Source organism: Haliotis rufescens, unplaced genomic scaffold (assembly GCF_023055435.1).
Source record: "Haliotis rufescens isolate VD_foot unplaced genomic scaffold, xgHalRufe1.0.p SCAF_69, whole genome shotgun sequence".
Lineage (NCBI taxonomy): Eukaryota > Metazoa > Mollusca > Gastropoda > Lepetellida > Haliotidae > Haliotis > Haliotis rufescens.
In genome coordinates, this window is record NW_025964360.1 from 908,218 (window position 1) to 929,224 (window position 21,007).

The 21,007-nt window shown below is 39.4% G+C and overlaps 1 protein-coding gene across 1 annotated transcript in view; it reads right to left on the reverse strand.

Moving 5' to 3' along the window:
• Window positions 1–16,409, reverse strand: part of LOC124148699 (mediator of RNA polymerase II transcription subunit 1-like) — a 77,043-nt gene extending 60,634 nt beyond the window's left edge. Inside the window, exons 1-2 of the mRNA XM_046519935.2 lie at window positions 16,139–16,409; window positions 4,442–4,554 (exon numbers count right to left, since the gene is read on the reverse strand). Of these exons, the coding sequence (XP_046375891.2) occupies window positions 4,442–4,554; window positions 16,139–16,193 (168 nt within the window). The 5' untranslated portion in view covers window positions 16,194–16,409. The remainder of the gene's footprint in view (window positions 1–4,441; window positions 4,555–16,138) is intronic.
• Window positions 16,410–21,007: the final 4,598 nt, after the last annotated feature.

A 21,007-nucleotide genomic window follows, 5' to 3' on the forward strand; every position in this document is an offset into this window, starting at 1 on the left:
TTTTCTTAAATTCCAAGGAAATGAGAAATTTGTATTTAAAATTGGGAATTTTTACTGCCATTTGCAGCTAACTTGGGGCCAAGTAACGGCCTCTGAGCAGGTCTTGACAAATCCCTTCCAGTGAACAAGACAGCTTGAAAATAACATACAGTCATACTATAGAATTCAAAACTTTCGTTTAATATAAAAACGTAGTCTGTGCCTTTAGACCAAGCCATTCACAATTATTTTCTCGCTCAACAAATAACAATTCATTTCAGAAAGAGATGTAACAACAAGTTCAGGAGAGTAGACTTAAAACTTGTTGACCGACAGGCTCATAGATGTGACTTAATTAAGAAAAATGTTTCTCTAAAATTAAAGCTCAACTAATAATAGCCAAATTTTGACACAAACATCTTCTGAAGATGAAGCCAACAGACCAGTTGAAGCTTTTAGTAGTCGACTCACAACATTAAACTACATTGTGTTGAAGAAAAGACAGGTTAGTCCTAATTCCACAGTATGGTGCTTGTCATATCATGTTTGTGATGCATGGATACTTTCATTAATTGTACACACCTCTCTGTTGATTTGTTTGTTGTTTAACGATACGCTCGGCAATATTCCAGCTATATGATGGCGGTCTGTAAATAATCAGGTCTGGACCAGGCAATCCAGTGATTGACAACATGAGCATCGATCCACGCAATTGGGATACGATGACATGCATTAACCAAGTCAGCGATACCACCCGATCCCATTAGACGCCTCTTACGACAAGCATAGTCGCCTTTTACGCCAAGTCCATTTCATTGATTGTAAAGCTTAGTATCAATATAGCACTTAATAATAAAATTAGTTGTTCTGTATTTGTATAGAAATCCTGCAACTAATCAACTTAATGCTAAATATGAACCAGGCTGATTCAATAAATGCATAAAATTGAATTTTCTGCTGTTACTGTCCATCATAATCTTGGTAATCTAACAAACGTATACATTACTGTGGCAGCGATTTATTCATTTGACACTGATATTCATAAATTTGTACCAATACGGTATCAGCATTACAAAAATTATTGATTGATCGGTATCATGATATACGATTACATCCCTAATTTGTAGCCTGTTTCATTGAAAGAAAAAGAAGATTTTTTTCTAAATTTGTACAAATGATCTGTATACAGTTCAACATGGTAAACATACTACGAACACAACACAGTTCTTCTAGTTCTAGTAATCAACCATTTAAGATCAAAATCATGGGCTGGACGAATCAGTCCACAACATGATGACTAAACCATCAGAGCAGCGTTAGAAATTGGCACTAGTCCTGTAGTCCTTGCCAAATTGCCCAATAGTTAAGGTATCATAAGGACTAGTAGAAGTAGAAATATGCCCTTTTTAAGGGTTTGGCTATATCTTATCACTATATGTTTCTACTGCTGCAGAGACTTCGGAAAATCAGCAATATCATTATTCAAGTTACCTGCCTGGCTTATTGCTTCCAGACAATTCATATGCCAGGGTTAAAAAATTGTATTCTTATTTCCACGAGTCAGCATAAATGATCTGCTACCAAGCTGCCACCTACCAAATAGTAAGAGTGGCAGTCTGCAAGGAGGAATCGTCACTAGTCCTTAACTGAAATTTACTGCTTTCGCTTCTTTGATAGGCATTTAGAAGTTGGAGTACAAAGGAAGGATAGGATTTATGGATGAACAACTTCTTTATTACATGTTTCGGTGTAGGTTCTAACGTTATCAAACAACTTGCTAAATAACAGTGTCAGAACCTACACCGAAACGTCGCTCTTAATTGTAATAAAGAAGTTGTCCATCCATAAATCCTATCCTCACTTTGCTGGTTTCGGACAAGCAGACATAATAGTTTTGAATTTTTATAATATACAACAAAGTCAAAGCAGCGTTTAGAATTAAGCGGATTACAGGATCCTGAGTTTTTTCAGATATAGTATTAAAATCTGAAGTCATCTAAATCTGTATCCTTTAACATACGTATTATTCTGATTTTGCTTGAGGCAAATGGCAAGAGCACATTTTCATAATTTTATGAACTTTTGATAAGACATTCTTCTATATTATTACGAAATTCGGAAACATATCTTCGGGACATTGGATACCTATCATTGTCCTGGAAAACAAACTAATCTGAAACCCTGTATTATGACAAGGCAGCAAGGACCAACTCATTCATTTCCAACACTGCTTTGTGACCTTGTGAAACATATTCAGGATAGTCCATAAAGTATTCAGGCTATATCACACTCTGTTAATACTACCATCTGGTGCAGACAAGCCTGTGAATTAAGTGTTAAGCAACATCCCTCACCATATGATGACATTCAACGAACAATGTCCCCGAGTCTGACCACCTGATCCAATTTAGTCAACTCCTTTGGAGTGTGAGTGAGCGAGTATGATTTTACGCCGCTTTTAGCAATATTCCAGCAATATCACGGCGGGGGACACCAGAAATGGGCTTCACACATTGTACCCATGTCGGGATTCGAACCCGGGTCTCCGGCGTGACAAGCGAACGCTTTAACCACTAGGCTACCCGACCGCCCCAACTCCTTTGAAAGATTTGGAAGTGGGGACCATTCCATCAAAGAATCCCCATAGGGCTTCTTAGCAGTAATAGCCACAACATTTTGTATGTCGTTCTCTATCATTCATACAATTAGGATATGAATATGACTGATATCTATGGTCTGGCTGAGCCTTGCTGTACATAGCACTACAACTATTGTATGTTCGAGAATGAGAATAAATATTAATGTTTATTTATGGGTCAACACTTTGCAGATATATTCTAAATCCATGTTAGCAAACATAACCATATTTGACATATACATGATAAGGCAAGGTGCACACTTTCATATACCAAAATCATTCAATGGAAAATGCTGACTTTGTCTATTGAGCTTTGGACATAGACGTTCTTGGTTTCATGACATTGAAATGTTCGAAACAGAAGCCGAACTGGAAGCAGTTGTTAACTTTATCCATTTGACCCCATCTTCCTGAGGCAAGGGAGTTAACTGACTTATAAGTCCAGTTTCCACCCTTGCCAAACTAGGCTGGAAGGATGGAGTTATATTTTGGTTGGTCTTTCGAGTCTATGCATAGTCCAATCAAAATTGCGTAACAGAATCCACATCCGGTTCGTAAACTGTCATGCAGACTTCGGTCGATTGCAGGATTTGCAAAGCACGTGCACCAACAACTCGGCGTCAACAGATATTTTCCAAATCTTTTCATATTTTTATTCAAGGTGCTCAAGTGACTTGATGCACTTCGCGATGTAAGACCCGTTTTATCACAATAAAGATCTTGATCATCGATCAGATCATCTTGACTGGTGGCCACCATTTTGTTTAAAGCAAATGCAAGTGATGTGAGAGGTGGAATCTGATTGGACAAAAGGAGGGACACAGAAGGTACAAAACTTGTAATGGCCACGAGTAGAAATTCCATCCTAGTTCGGCAAGGGTGGCAACTTGACTTTCATAGTCTGTGACTTGACCAATGCCACCCCCTCCACTGTATACATTACATGTGACAGCAACATAAGTATCTAAACCATTGTCTTATCCACGCACTGCACACTAAGTTCCTGTTATAGGGCATGCAGTGCCCCAGTGCAACATATGACACCATGGATAGACATGGCCACTTGTCCAAGGCCGGGGAAAATTTATAGGGACTTGTTTCTTTCATCTCAAATCTAGTTTTTTTTTACATAAACCACTTGTCTGAATTGAGCTGCGAACAAGTTGGATATGACCAATGGTGTCCAACCCTATTTAGTGTGTGAGTGAGTTGGAGTTAACACTACTTTAAACAGCCTTTCAGTTTTATCAGGGTGTTTCAGCTTTGTATGGCAAAAGCTTGAGTGAGTGAGTGAGTGAGTGAGTGAGTGAGTGAGTGAGTGAGTGAGTGAGTGAGTGAGTGAGTGAGTGAGTGAGTTTTAACGCTGCTTTTAACATTATTCCAGTTATATCAAGGCGTGTCAGCTTAATGTGGGAGGAAAGCCCGAAATGATGCAGGTCTCAGACATTAACCACTTCGGTGAAACCCACGAGCATGGGTATTGTGCTGACAAACCTAGAAACATAATCGGGGCGAACCGGGATTCGAACCCACAATCATAGGTTTCTGGTGTGCCCAAGGGATGCAACTCTGCACAAGGCTCCATTCAATAAAGCAATCTTAGCACCAAGTCCATCATAACTCCCATACTGTAGCATAGATTTACGGCAATCTTAGTGCTAAGATAGCATTTTTGAAAATTTCTCTATATCACATCCTGAAGAAAAGGTCATATTTCCTGAAGTAAAAAACTAACGTCAACTTAAACTGAACACCAGTGAATGTAATCAAGCAATGTTGTCTCCAGCAATATTCAGCAGGTAGAATTGAGTATTTAGCACGTACCGATATGGCGGTGCGCACAGCCTTGACACAATCTACCCATGTCTTGTGTTGAGATGTGCGGCTACGGAGCGATTCCATGAGGGTGGTGAGACGCCGGCGCTTGTCCCGTTCCCCTGAAACAAACCATACATTAATTACAAAACACATTCAACATTTGTACATCAAAACTTACTTCTAAACATAAATCTGCGCCAAAAACATTTGCTTCTAATTACCTAGGCTAGGAGGGTGGGGGAGAAGGGGGGGGGGGGGGGGGGGGGGGGTTAATGCGCTTCCCCTTGCACTAGGACTGGGGACCAAATTTATTACCCAGGTACCCGACCCTACCTGGGAACCCGTCTCAAGAGTTTTGTACATAATGTCCGAATGGGAATCGTTTTACTGGTGCCCTGGCAAAAACTATTTAGATACACATATAAAAACGATCTGGTCATGCATACACTGAAGTTGACAGATCCTTATCCTGACTTGAACATATAAAAGTCAGAAGGAATGCTTGCATAGTCAAAAAGAAACGTGACCATTAGCTATACTTGTGTTACCATAAAGTTTTATTCTTAATGTCATTGAACAATATATCATGTGACTAATCACGGGTAGTAGTCGTGTGGTACCTGCGTCTTCAGGACCCACCCGGCCAGAGTACCTGAGTTGCCCATCCAAGCCCTACCTTGTACCTCTGGATCCACCAGTGAATAACAATTAACATAATAACCCTTTTTTTCAGGCACCTTACATGTAATACTTGGGCAGTATATGCATCCCCCCACCCCCTTTTTAAAATCCTGCATCCTCCTGTTGTCAGCTGAGCTTATAAAACCAAATAGAATGTTACTAAATACATGTCAATGTCATTCATAGTATGTTTGCGCTTTTTCTTGTTATATGTACAGTCAGCATATATTCCAACTGATCAGCCTGGGTCAGACAAACCAGTGATTGCTTTTATGAGCTACATCCCACACTGTCAAAGATACACAATTGATCAGGCTACTGTCACGCCACCTGGTTGAACTTGGTCACTACTAACTACAAGCAATAAAGAGGACGATATATTCCAACCAGTCCCCTTATCATATCAGTGAGTGAGTTGGGGTTAACGCTGCTTTTAACAGTATTACAGTTATATCACGGCGTGTCAGCTTAATGTGGGAGGAAAGCCCCAAGTGATGCAGGTCTCGGACGTTTACCACTTTGGTGAAACCCACGAGCACGGGTATGGTGCTGACAAACCTAGAAACATTATCGGGGCCAACCGGGATTCGAACCCACAATCATAGGTTTCTGGCGGGACCAAGGGACGCAACTCTGCCATATCACTTAGTGGAGGTGAAATGAAATGGGGTTACAGTTAAACCCTGAGGTCCAGATTATTACAGCAATGCACATGCATATAGCAACTGCATACATATAGCAACTGCATGCATATAGCAACTGCATTCATATGTGTGTGTGGCTACTAGTACTAGTCCCAACAGATGCCAGTTTTACACTGCTAGCCCTCTGTGATACGACACCAGACTTCACAGACACTTCTCTACACAGTGTAATACAGACTCCAGACTGACCATTCTTTTTATCCCCTTAATGTTAAGTGCCAGGCAGGGTAACAACAAGTACCTTCTTTGAACATCTTTCGACTTGACGTGGCGGGGAACGACCAACCGACCTTCCCCTCTCCAGGCAGACACAACACCACAAACACTATCACTGTTGGGAGCACATCCAACAAGTAGCACCGGCCAAATACCACCCCAGCTCATTAGCCATGCCAAATAATCTCACAGAAACTGTGTCATCTCCTCAATAAAATAAGTCCACAGGGAAACTGGCCATTTGAAGAAACTTCACCAAAGCAGAAACAAGTTGTAAGCTCCGTCAACGGACCAGGTCATGCTGACCTGGTGTACCCAGAAAATTCATGATTTACTTGAGTGAACATATATAGACCTAATCTTCGGGTTTTCGTCGTCACAATTGTGTTTTATCACTCAAGGTATCACAACACGCCCAAATATAATACCACGCAATTAACCTTTGCACCAGGATATGAAACATTTATACCATGCTCAATACAACATGTTCAAAGGCTTTGCCTGTAGACTGTAAGCTGAATTCACACCTTATTACGGCCCAATGCGCTTAACACATGTTTTATGGCCACATTTTAGTTTATAGGTTTATAGATTAATTCAGAAATTAATTTCAGAGGTGCCCCTCCCCCCCCCAAAAGTTTAATCTCGATCTATTTCTCTTTGTATTGTCCTAGCAAACTTTGCAGTGGGTTGCTGGAAACATAATGTGCTGCCTTTGCAACTTTGAAAATTAATTGAGATTGTTGTACTTGCTAAAAGGGAATATCAGAGTTGGATTTCATGCCATATTGTTCTAAAGTTCTTTTTATAACCACTTATTCTTTTAATAACTCTTATGAAATCATAAATTGTTTCACTTCTTAACTCAGACAATTGATACATAATCGTAAATGTTCTCCCAAATATTCTAAGTCAATAATTCTGCAAGCAGTAGACTTGTTCTAGAAATGCTATCAAACATTTACCATCCTGTCACATTTCACAAAAATGCCAATCGAGAATCAGAGAATTTGAAATCGTACTTTTCTCATCCTACAAATCTATGCCTAACCCCCAAAATAAATAAACTTGAATGTGTAATTTTGTTTACATCTAAACCACTGGTCCAAGATTTGAAACAAAATATATAAGAAACTGAGCAAAAAAGATGATAGATCAATATTATCAATAGACATGACTGTCTAGACAGGGTCTGCTGGGAATAACAATAGACATCCTCAACAGCTGGCAAGAATGTAGATTTTATAGTTCCACATGATTCATGAAAACAGCCATGCTTAGAGTGCAGAACGACCAGCATGTGAAATACTGTTTCAAAATCAAGAATGAAAATCAAAGGATTGTCAAAAATATCATCTTAGAACATAAAGATTTATAGGGCCCTAACATTCTCATGTATACAGCACAGAACCTCAACTTACATGATAGCATAAAGATACATCCTGTGCCAAAACCGTTGTCCACTAGCTTGAACAGGCTTATAGCATCATCTTAAGCAGTTTTCAGTTATCATGGCATTTACCAGCAGATCTTACGGACTATACCAAACAGAATATTACTCGACTCCAGCTTGTGGCTAAAGTCACAGACTGTATAAATCATAGAAATTATTGGTTGGTTGTTGAAGGTCACTCAGAGGTATTCCAGCTATATGACAGCAGCCTGGAAATAATCTGGACCAAACTATCCAGTGATTCACATTGTGAGCAACGATCCACCCTTGGGGTACGATGACACGCCATCAACCAAATCACCAAGTTGACCACCCAATCGATTTCGTTGCCTCTTACGACTAGGGGCGGTCGGGTAGCCTAGTGGTTAAAGCGTTCGCTCGTCACGCCGAAGACCCAGGTTCGATTCCCGACATGGGTACAATGTGTGAAGTCCATTTCTGGTGTCCCTCGCCGTGATAATGCTGGAATATTGCTAAAAGTGGCGTTAAACCAACTCACTCACTCTTACGACTAGCATAGCTGGGGACCAGTTCTAACTCGGAATCTCCACAAGGTGCATCGATATGGAGATGGATTAAATATTTCTTACAATGAATCCTAGGCATGCTACTTGGTTGTTGCAAATTTCATTCATATGAATTAATTCAACAACTGTGTTTGCTATGGCTAAGCCAGATGACCTTAAAAAACAGTTATTGGTCCTCTCGTCAGACACCTACATGCAATTTGTTTGACATTTGAGTGTGCCTGCAATGTAGTCAGCCCATTCTAAAGAATGTCTGTCATGAGCAGTCATGAAAATGACCTACATATCACATACATATATAAAAGTATTGTGACAGAATCAAACTGCTTAAAATGTGGTACGACTTTCACTACAAGAGCTAAAAAGTACTCACGGTTTTCTGTCAAAATATTCATTATGTTCATACCATAATTAACACAACCAATCAAAAATAATGTCTGTTTGTTATTTTATAGTGTCACACTCAATATTCCAGCTATACATTTAGACCTGCCAAACTAGTGACTGATATCACAAGCAACAATCCATGACAACAGGTCATGATGATGATGGCAATCAACCCCAGTCACTGAGCCTGACCACCCATTCAATTAAGTCATCTTGTAGGATGTAGCATGGGTTGTTGGGTACCAATTCTAACCCATCTTCCCGAGGCAATTGACTATACAATTTCACTGACTATATAAGTCCAGGTCCCACCCTTGCCGAACTAGGCCGGAACTCAAGAGTTTTTTCATAATCCAGTCAAAATCCTGTAACGAACTAGACATCCGATTCGTAAACAACATGAATTACAATGTGCAGATTTCGATCGACTACAGGATTTGTAAAGCATGTGTACCGGCAACTCGTCGTCAACAGATATTTTGCAAATCGTTTTATGCTTTTAATCAAAGTGCTCAAGTGATTTGATGCACTTTGAGGGGGAACAATATCTTACAATATAGATCTTGATTATCGATCAGATCGTTTTGACTTGGCACCGCCATTTTGTTTGATGGAATCTGATTGGTCAAAAGGAGGGACATAGAAGGGACATAACTTGTTATAGCCACTGGTGGCGCTACAATCAAACCTGGAAATTCCAGCCTAGTTCAGTAAGGGTGGGAACAGGACTTTTATAGTCAGTTAACGCCCTTGCCTTGGGAAGATGACTCTAACCAGGAATTCACACAGAGCTGACTGATTTGAACTGTGGACTAGTTGGTTTTGGTTCATCAGCTTTCAAAAGTAATCCTAAAAACCTTTCTGTCATCTTCCTCTTAGGAAACTTGATCGAGATAAACATTACTTGACTCAGACTGTGGACCAGCAACTAAAGTCTCCAACTGTAAAGATGGTAATTATACAGAATATGGAGGCACATTTCCAAATGAAACACACAGACACAAACACTTAAACATTCAGGATGTGAAATTTCACAAACAGTTTAAAGCAGGAAGTTGTCAACATAATTATCCAGGTCACACTCAAACTAAAGGTTTGTGCACTTTTCATCACAACAACACTAAAAAATCTTACGATACACTTTCCATCAACTGCTGACAGATATATATATACTACTCAAAAGAAGTTAAAGGACACTCAATTCTTTCATAGTACATGTACTATAGTTAATCTATCATGGTATGACATATCAACTGTTTTTTGTTTGTTTGTTTGTTGTTTTACGCTGCACTCAGCAATATTACAGCTATATGCCAGGGGTCTGTAAATAATCCAGTCTGGACCAGACAATCCAGTGATTGATATCATGAGCATCGATCCACGCAATTGGGATCGATGACATTCATCAACCATGTCAGCGAGCCTGACCACCCGATCCCGGCCTTTTCAGACAAGCATAGTTGCCTTTTACGGCAGGCATGAGTTGCTGAAGACCTATTCTACCCCGGAATCTTCACGGGTCACATATCAACTGTAGCAAAATGAAAGAATCGGGTGTTCTTAAACTTCTTTTGAGTAGTATGATTACACATCTAGGATCTGTATCCTTTCCTTTCCTTTTGTTCTTTGTTTGTTTGTTTGTTTGTTTGTTGTTTAACGCCACACTCAGCAATATTCCAGCTGTATGACAGCTGTCTGTAAATAATCGAGTCTGCACCAGACAATCCTGTGATTGACATTATAAGCATCGATTCACACAATTGAGATACGATGACATGCATCAACCAAGTCAGCGAGTCTGACCATCTGATCCCATTTGTCTCCTCTACGGCAAGCATGGGTTGCTGAAGACCTATTCTACCCCGGATCTGATCTTTATCCAATGAATACCACATGATTTCTACTTACTCTGTCTACCTATTAGGAATGTCATATAGCATCAGAGCATGAGGCAACTTACACAGAGTATTTCACGCTGTCTTTATGATAAAATGTATTCCCATTACAAAATGCACCTACAAAACGGGTTCCTGTATCTTTGAAGTATGAGTTTACAGCAAACAATGAAGAACAAAATCAGTCTGAACCTGTCCAAAAGCATCATTCCCAGCAGATGAAGTTTAAACATTACGACAAATACTAGCTGTGCCTACTGGACCATGTAAGAAATGTTTTACCGACTAGGTTTGGAATTTGCTAGCTCCAACAAACTTAATGTGAAAGTTTATGAGGGCTAGTCAAATTGTTAACATTTGTGAGGCTACTTAATGTTTTACTTGTGTGCGAGTTGGAATTTACGCCCCTTTTAGCAATATTCCAGCAATATCACAGCTGGGGACACCAGAAATGGGTTCACACACTGTACCCATGTGGCTAATAGAACCCGGGTCTTCAGCGTGACAACAGAATGCTTTAACCACTAGACCAACCCACGGCCCTTTTTACTTACGTGAGCTAGGAGACTTTTCAAAAACTACAAATGTAGAGGAGTGTATGTAGTTTTGTGCCGCAGCCAGCAATATTCCAGCTATATCAAGGCAGGATGTACATACTTGAGTCAAGGCTAAACCAATGACTGATAGCACAAGCAACAATTCCAATGACACAATCAGCCAGCAAAAATCAAAATTTCAGTCAAATCTTAACATCAAGCATGAGATGGTTTAGCAATATTCTGAATGGCATATTTACACCAAGCATAAGCTACTAGGGACTTATTCAAACCCAAAATTGTAGATCAAGCATGAGGTATTGGGACCTATTCTAACCCAGGTACGTATATTGACATCAAGCATGAGGTACTAGGGACCTATTCTAACCCAGGTACATGTATTGACATCAAGCATGAGGTATTGGAACCTATTCTAACCCAGGTACATGTATTGACATCAAGCATGAGGTACTAGGGACCTATTCTAACCCAGGTACATGTATTGGCATCAAGCATGAGGTATTGGGACCTATTCTAAACCAGGTACATGTATTAGCATCAAGCATGAGGTACTAGGGACCTATTCTAACCCAGGTACATGTATTGACATCAAGCATGAGGTATTGGGACCTATTCTAAACCAGGTACATGTACTGACATCAAGCATGGGGTATTGGCACCTATTCTAACCCAGGTACATGTATTGACATCAAGCATGGGGTATTGGGACCTATTCTAACCCAGGTACGTATATTGACATCAAGCATGAGGTATTGGGACCTATTCTAACCCAGGTACATGTATTGACATCAAGCATGAGGTATTGGGACCTATTCTAACCCAGGTACATGTATTGACATCAAGCATGAGGTATTGGAGCCTATTCTAACCCAGGTACATGTATTGACATCAAGCATGAGGTATTGGGACCTATTCTAACCCAGGTACATGTATTGACATCAAGCATGAGGTATTGGACATGTTGGAGCCTATTCTAACCCAGGTACATGTATTGACATCAAGCATGAGGTATTGGGACCTATTCTAACCCAGATACTTACATAAAGCAGTGCTTGAAATGCAGTATGATATTCAAGGAATTTTCCTACATTACTTGTAACACTTTCCGATTCAGGGAGCCACGGATTGAACATTTCTAATACCCAAAACGCAATAGTCCTCAAAGATGCATTCAGAAGTGACATTGTCCAGGGTCAGGAAATGAACTTTTTATTTTCACTAAAAAACCTGACCTGCTTCAGAGACACCATCTACTTTAAGGTAAAACTGGTAGTCCACAAGAAAATGTCACTAGTCTTTCCTGAATTTTACTAGTCTCTGAGGCACAGACTCATGTTAATTTCGAACCCTGGACATCTCCATCGTCATTAGCCAAGCACAGAATTCCTGTCATTCATGAGCGTAATTCGACTGGACAGCTACAGCATGGTGTCATTTGAACAAGGCTAAAATAATTGTTGCAAATGAGCCCAGGGTATTTATGATAATAGAATGGAGATTAGTATCGGCATGTTTTCATCATCCTCATCATAATGAGTTGGTTGTTTTGCTCAAATAGATGCACTGGTAATTTCATGCTTCACATTGCAATACACATGTTTATTCTACACATAATGTTTGTCTGTGGTTTAACGCCACACTCAGCAGTATTCCAGCTAAATGACAGCGTTCTGTAAATAATCGATTCTGGACCAGACATTCCACTGATTGACGTTATGAGCATCGATCCACCCAACTGACGCATATCATCTCAACACAAGTAACTGGCCACTGGTTTTGCAGTCTGTGCAAAAAACATTTGAGTCTACTAACCCGAATATGGCTCCTTGCATCACTTTCAGTAGAATTTAGTGTTATTACTGTATTCGACGTAATAAGCGCCCACAGCGATATTTGCTAATATATTGGCTAGTGAACAATCCCAATTAGCACCCCTTCCGATTGATCAATGTACACAAGACTTTTTTATTCGCGTATAATACGCACTCGTGTGTTATATGCACCCTTAATTATGGGCAATTAAATTATGGAAAAATATATCTTTCGTATATTAACATTTCAGGCTGTCAGCATAAACCACGAAATTTATCTTTCAACTCTGTTTTTTTCCACCAAAATAATATTCTAATAAGAGCCCCCATATTTCTAATTTTGAGAGCTCCCTGGGCACTTATTACGTCGAATACGGTATATGGACTATTAGCTAACCTTGGACTAGACTCAAGTCACAGACTTGTTTTAGTATTAATGGACCTTGTGAAATACCTAAACATGCCCACAGGCTCTAGTTGGGTAGTGGTAAATAGTTGTCAGGCTAGTATATTAACTCCCCATCTGTCTTAGTACGCTTACATTGAGTAAACAAAGAACAAGAATCATTAACAATATGATCAGAAAATAGCAGTGTATCCACGCAGGTGTGCATTTCACACAAACTACAGCAAACATGTAACCAGCAATTCTATGCTGTCTCCATTCTGAGAAAATTACGATTAATCAATACAAACCTCATTATTCAAAGGACTGTATTGTTAATATCATATGAAACCCATACCTTGATTTATATCAGGATCATTCTACTGACTCCAATGATAAGGTAATAAAGCTGAGTTATGATGTACTGTCATGGATATGGTGATTATATAATAATGTTATGGTGGTGATAACATGAGACTATGTAATAATTTGTGTACCAGGACTTGCTCAGCAACCTTTGCACATTGTTTTTTCTTGGATAACAGATTATTTTGTCAAAAATCAAGGTTGGTTCGTGAGAAAAAATTATTTCAGATTTTTAGTTTAGTTCTTCAAGAGGCTATTTGAATATGTTGCCATGTGTAAAATGTTTATGATGAAGTCAGTCTCACAGTTTAACATATAGAATGAAAAATATGAAGATACAAGACACTGGCTTCAGACTAATCAGCTGCTAATGGCTTTAGTTGCAGATTACCCTTCGCTGAATTTAAAACAAAGTGATTTTCAGATTTCCACAGAAAAATGTTGGAACACATGAATAATTCATATACCATTACCACGTAAATAACATAAAACAAATTGAAAAAAAATAGGTCTATTGAAAGGGCCAATTTCCACCCCTGATTTTACTTTTAGCCTTAAGTCAGCTTAACATACAGTTCATAATCTGATAACAGATTGACTTTACATAACAATTTGAGTGAGTGAGTATGGTTTTAAACTGCTTTTAACAATATTCCAGTAATATCATGACGGGAAACACCATAAATGGGCTTCACATATTGAACCTATGTAGGGAATCGAACACGGGCCTGCATGACAAGCAAACGCTTTAACCACTAGGCTACCCCACCGCCCTACAAAACAGTCTGACTGATGGCTGACTTCAGACTAGTGACAGCTTGACTAGTCTGGCTTGATAGACAGCTGACAGACAGGATCTACAGATGTTTGTTGAATACAGCTAAGAAAGAAATAGATGTCTGAAAACAAATCCCTCCCCATCAAATTAAATGGATGCTCTCTTAGCAAGCTTAACACGGACAAACAGGGTATGGGTCAGAAGGTAGGTTGCTGTTGCAATGTTTCTCTCACTCGTACATAAAAAACATACAATTATATATGCGGAAATAACTAATTTGTTTCTGAAAATAATATATGGGTTTCTTTATGGCTGCTTCCAGCTGTGATTAAAACATTTGGGTAGCATTTGAAACAATGGTTACTTTAAACACAAAACTTTTATTTAGCCTGAAGGATTAGTGCATCTCCAAAGTGGAAAAAAGGTTTCAGTTATTACCAATACAGAAAATATCAAAATATGAAAACATTATACTTCCCTTAGGTAACCATGGCAACAAAGTGAATACACAACAAACACTTTCTTTAACATCTGCATTTTAACAACAGCATAAAAAGGATCATGTCTTCGCAAATATGTTGCGAAGCAATGCTGAGGAAACTTTAAATAAATAGGATGCCAGTAATTTATATCAACAAGGCAATTATTCTTCATGTTTTTGGAATGTGAAAACAATACAAATTATCAAATATCTTTACATCTGATTTTCAGTCCATGAAACATGAAAAGTTGACACCCAATGATAAATAATACTCAGTTTAACAGACTATATAGCATTATACTTGTGTCACCTTAATATTATATCAGCTGTTCTAAGCAATAATCCTGTGCACAAAGAAATAATCCTCAAATCACTGCAAAGATACTCAAAAGATAAACTTTCTGAATGACTCACTGATGGAATTTGTTGAATTTCTGAGGTAACTCTTTTATATACCCTAACAATAGCCCAGAGTTTTTCATAACCCAAGTCTCGTCCATGTTGTCAGTTTGTTTACATACTTTCACATTAACCTCTTGACCTCTCATCAGGGGAGATAATATTATTCATTAACATTATTCCCTAACACATTATCAGCACAGCTTTGCACATTCAATTGAATGAAAAATACTGCAAAAAATTCACCAAATACAAAAGAATTGATAAAACATGCAAAGACAGGAATGTACAATTTGTCCATGACCCCTTTTATAATGTCAATGGGTACACCGCTGTGATGCTTCTGAGATATAGCTGTCATACAATTTTTCTGAGGCTCAAAATGAAATTTAGAAGCTTAACTTGCACAAACAACAACACACTTTACTTCGAGTTTCGAATGGTTATCCATCATGCTTGCAAGTGTATGTGATCAGTGAGAAAATAATATTTGCTAGGTGCAAGCTAGCTCTGACCTACATAAAGCCTGACCCAGAAGAGGCAAGCTGAAACTTAATCCACAAATGTAAGACACCCTTCTTAAAATAATAAAGAGTGTTGGTTCAACTCCAGTTTCTGAAGATGGAATCTTTGTTTTGGTGTCTGAAAACTTTTGTAAATATCATTACACCAAGTCTATTTCAAAACGTATCATTGCAATGTACATTCACCTGAATATTTTTAGCCTCTGAAATCAACATATGGAAGATATCTTACAAACTCTCACACATTGTAGCTGGAGTAACACAGGGCTTAATGTGAGCACACTGAGAGTGATGAATAGAAATACATAAACAAAAACAAGCAATCTATTTAAAAAAAAACATAGCACTAGTGTGAATAATTAAAACTTGACAGATGTAAATTACTCATTGACTAAAGAAAATGGAAAATTTTGATGTAGTTTCTCATTGTCACATATATAATCGAATGAGATTTCTTAGAATTGAAAGCCACGAAAGCTTACAAACTGATTTAGGCAAAATAGGGTGCCTTTGCATGTAATATGGTCGTGCAACTTTACCTTCGGGTTTATTTTGCTCCAAACTAACGGGAAATATCCCCGTTGGATCTGCCATCTTGGATCCAGTACAACAAGCCTACAGGCACGCACTGCCTTCAAAACCAACAATATTCCAAGGCATTGCAACTGTAAACTTCACATTTCATTAGTCGAATATGCAGTTAAGTGATCGGTAAATTTAATGAATCCATTGCACGATCTCTGCAAATTCCCAGGAAGAAAAACTCCACTGGTGTACAAACGCACTTCAATCCCCGGTCGCCGGGGTCACTGGCTGGGTCGCTCTGACGTCATCGGGCACTGAGACACTATTTCCCGAACAACTATCTAAATACCTGTCAGTGACAGTAAAACGTACACAGTTACGTCCCTTCTTCTGCGTTTACAATGAAATCGATCGAAACGTCGTTTTGCTGACTAAGACAAAATAAATGTCACATTTATTTCTAAATTTACTCAGAATCACAAATATCTTTACGGACAGTGAAAGACCATTGTGATCTGTCTATATATGATTGTTCCAATGTAGTAAACATACCTCCACGTCAACATTTGTTTACATACATAGTCATAGGTTTAGTGGAGAAACGTTTACACGAATATATCTTTTCTCAAATTTGTGTGCACGCCGCTATATACTATCGACAAGACGTAGAGCACCCCACGGTGTAGTCAGTGTTTGTTTTGTTATTCGTGTCATTGTTTGTTTTAGTTAGAAAATAAATCTAACCATGTTCCTGGATAGTTTCTCCAGTCAAAGACATTTCCGGAAACAATTTTGGTGCATAAATAAAATATGAATCAATATGAATGTACAAAGATAGTTATGAGCCCAAAGGCAATTTTATGGTCCAAGAGAAAATATGTGTGGCTAATTTGTGTCCTTGACTGAAACGCACGGATGCAAATACACATAAGATTCACAGCACACACACGATATACACAGTGCATACACATACAATATCCACAGCCCCCCCCCCCACACACACACACAATATACACAACGCACACACTCACAATACACACAATACAATACACACAACACATACATGATATAGACCCACACTCAATACACACAGAAGACACACCACACCAACAATATACATAGCACACACACAATATATACAGCACACACACTCACACACACACAATATAAACAGCACACAAACAATAGATACAGCACACACACAATATACACAGCACACACACAATATACACAGCACACACACAATATACACAGCACACACACAATATACACAGCACACACACAATATACACAGACATAAATACAGTACACACACATGTTACACAGCACACACACAATATGCACAGGATACACACAACACACACACAAACAATATGTACAGCACACACAATATTCACAGCACACACACAATATATACAGCACACAATATACACGGAACACAGAATGCACACACACAGTACACAGCACACACAGAATACACAGCGCACACAACACAGCATTTACACAGCATACACACACAATATACACAGCACACACACACTAAATATACACAGCACACGCAACACTCACACAGACACAATCTACAAAGCACACACATAATACACACAGCTCACACACAACGCACACACATAATATACACAACACTCACAAACACAATATACACAGCTCACACACTCGGAAACACACAATATACACAGCACACACAAAATAAACACACACAATACACACAGCACACACACAATTTACACAACACACACATAACACACTCAGCACATACAGAAACACGAAATATACACAGTACCCACACAATACACACAGCATGCACACAATACACACAGCACAAACAACACACTCAATATACACAGTACACACACAATACACAAAACACACTCAGCAACACCCAATATGCACAGCACACGAACACAATACACAATACACACAGCACACACAGAGAGCACACACACAGAGCACACGCACACAGCACACACACTATACACAGCACGCACACAATATGCACTGTACACACACAATGTAGACAGCACATACACCATATACACAGCACACACACATGACACACAGTATATACACAGTACACATACAATATACACAACATGCAAACAACACACACAGCACATACACAATATACACAACACTCACACACTCAATATACACAGCACATACACAATACACATAGCACACACAGAAACACACAATACACACAGCACACTCTCAACACACACAGCACACACAATGTACACAGCACATACACAATATACACAGTACACACAATATATAGACAGCACATACACAATATACACAGCACACACAAAATATACACAGCACACGCACACAACACACACAGAAACACATGATATACACAGCACACACAGAATACACACAGCATACACACAACACTCACTATACACAGCACACACAACACTCAGACACACAATATTCACAGCACACACACAATATACTACATAGCACACACACAGAATCTGCTAGGCATTACAGAGAAGTACAAGCTCTTCCATTTCATAGAAACGTATCTCACTGAAGGGCATTTCCCACCAAAGACAACATGGAAAGGAATCGTCAATAACACGGTAGCTCGATTTGAAAGACACACAAAACAATACACACAACACACACACAATATACACAGCATCCACACACAATACGCACAACAGACACAACACACCAACAACTTACATAGCACACACAAAATATATGCAGCACACACACACAAACACAGACACACAGTAAATAAACATCACACAAACAATATATACAGCACCCACAATATACACAACACACACACAATATACACAACACACACACACACACACAGCACACACAATATACACAACACACACAACATCCACACACACACAACACACAATATACACAGCACACACACAGTATACACAACACACACAATATACAAAGCTCACAAATACAGCACACACACATTTTACACAGCACACACACAATATGCACAGCATACACACAATATACACAGCACACACACAAACGATATGTACAGCACACACAATATACACAGCACACGCACAATACGCGCAGCACACACACAATATACACAGCACTCACACAATATATACAGAACACACAATATACACGGCACTCACACAATATATACAGAACACAAAATATACACGGCACTCACACAATATATACAGAACACACAATATACACGGCACACACAGCATGCATACATACTATACACAGCACACACACAGAATACACAGCGCACACACTAAATATACACAGCACACACAAAATATACACAAGATACACACAACACATACACAAAACACACAGAACACACAAAATACACAGCACACGCAAAACACACACAATACACACAGCTCACAGATACAATACACGCAGCACACACACACACACACACAATACACAGCTCACAGATACAATACACGCAGCACACACACACACACACACAATACACAGCTCACAAATACAATACACGCAGCACACACACACACACGCACATACACACACACACACACACACACACACACAAAATACACAGCTCACAAATACAATACACGCAGCACACACACACACACACACACAATACACACAGCTCACAGATACAATACACGCAGCACACACACACACACACACACAATACACAGCTCACAAATACAATACACGCAGCACACACACACACGCACAGACACACACACACACACACACACACAAAATACACAGCTCACAAATACAATACACGCAGCACACACACACACACAATATACACAGCTCACAGATACAATACACGCAGCACACACACACACACACACACAATACACACAGCTCACAGATACAATACACGCAGCACACACACACACACACACAATACACAGCTCACAAATACAATACACGCAGCACACACACACACGCACATACACACACACACACACACACACAAAATACACAGCTCACAAATACAATACACGCAGCACACACACACACACACAATACACACAGCTCACAGATACAATACACGCAGCACACACACACACACACAATACACAGCTCACAAATACAATACACGCAGCACACACACACACGCACATACACACACACACACACACACACACACACACACAAAATACACAGCTCACAAATACAATACACGCAGCACACACACACACACACAATATACACAGCTCACAGATACAATACACGCAGCACACACACACACACACACACAATACACACAGCTCACAGATACAATACACGCAGCACACACACACACACACAATACACAGCTCACAAATACAATACACGCAGCACACACACACACGCACATACACACACACACACACACACACACACAAAATACACAGCTCACAAATACAATACACGCAGCACACACACACACACACACACAATACACACAGCTCACAGATACAATACACGCAGCACACACACACACACACACAATACACAGCTCACAAATACAATACACGCAGCACACACACACACGCACATACACACACACACACACACACACACACACACACACACACACACACAAAATACACAGCTCACACATACAATACACGCAGCACACACACACACACAATATACACAGCTCACAGATACAATACACGCAGCACACACACACACACACAATACACACAGCTCACAGATACAATACACGCAGCACACACACACACACACACAATACACAGCTCACAAATACAATACACGCAGCACACACACACACACACACACACAAAATACACAGCTCACAAATACAATACACGCAGCACACACACACACACACAATATACACAGCTCACAAATACAATACACACACCACATCACGCACCAAT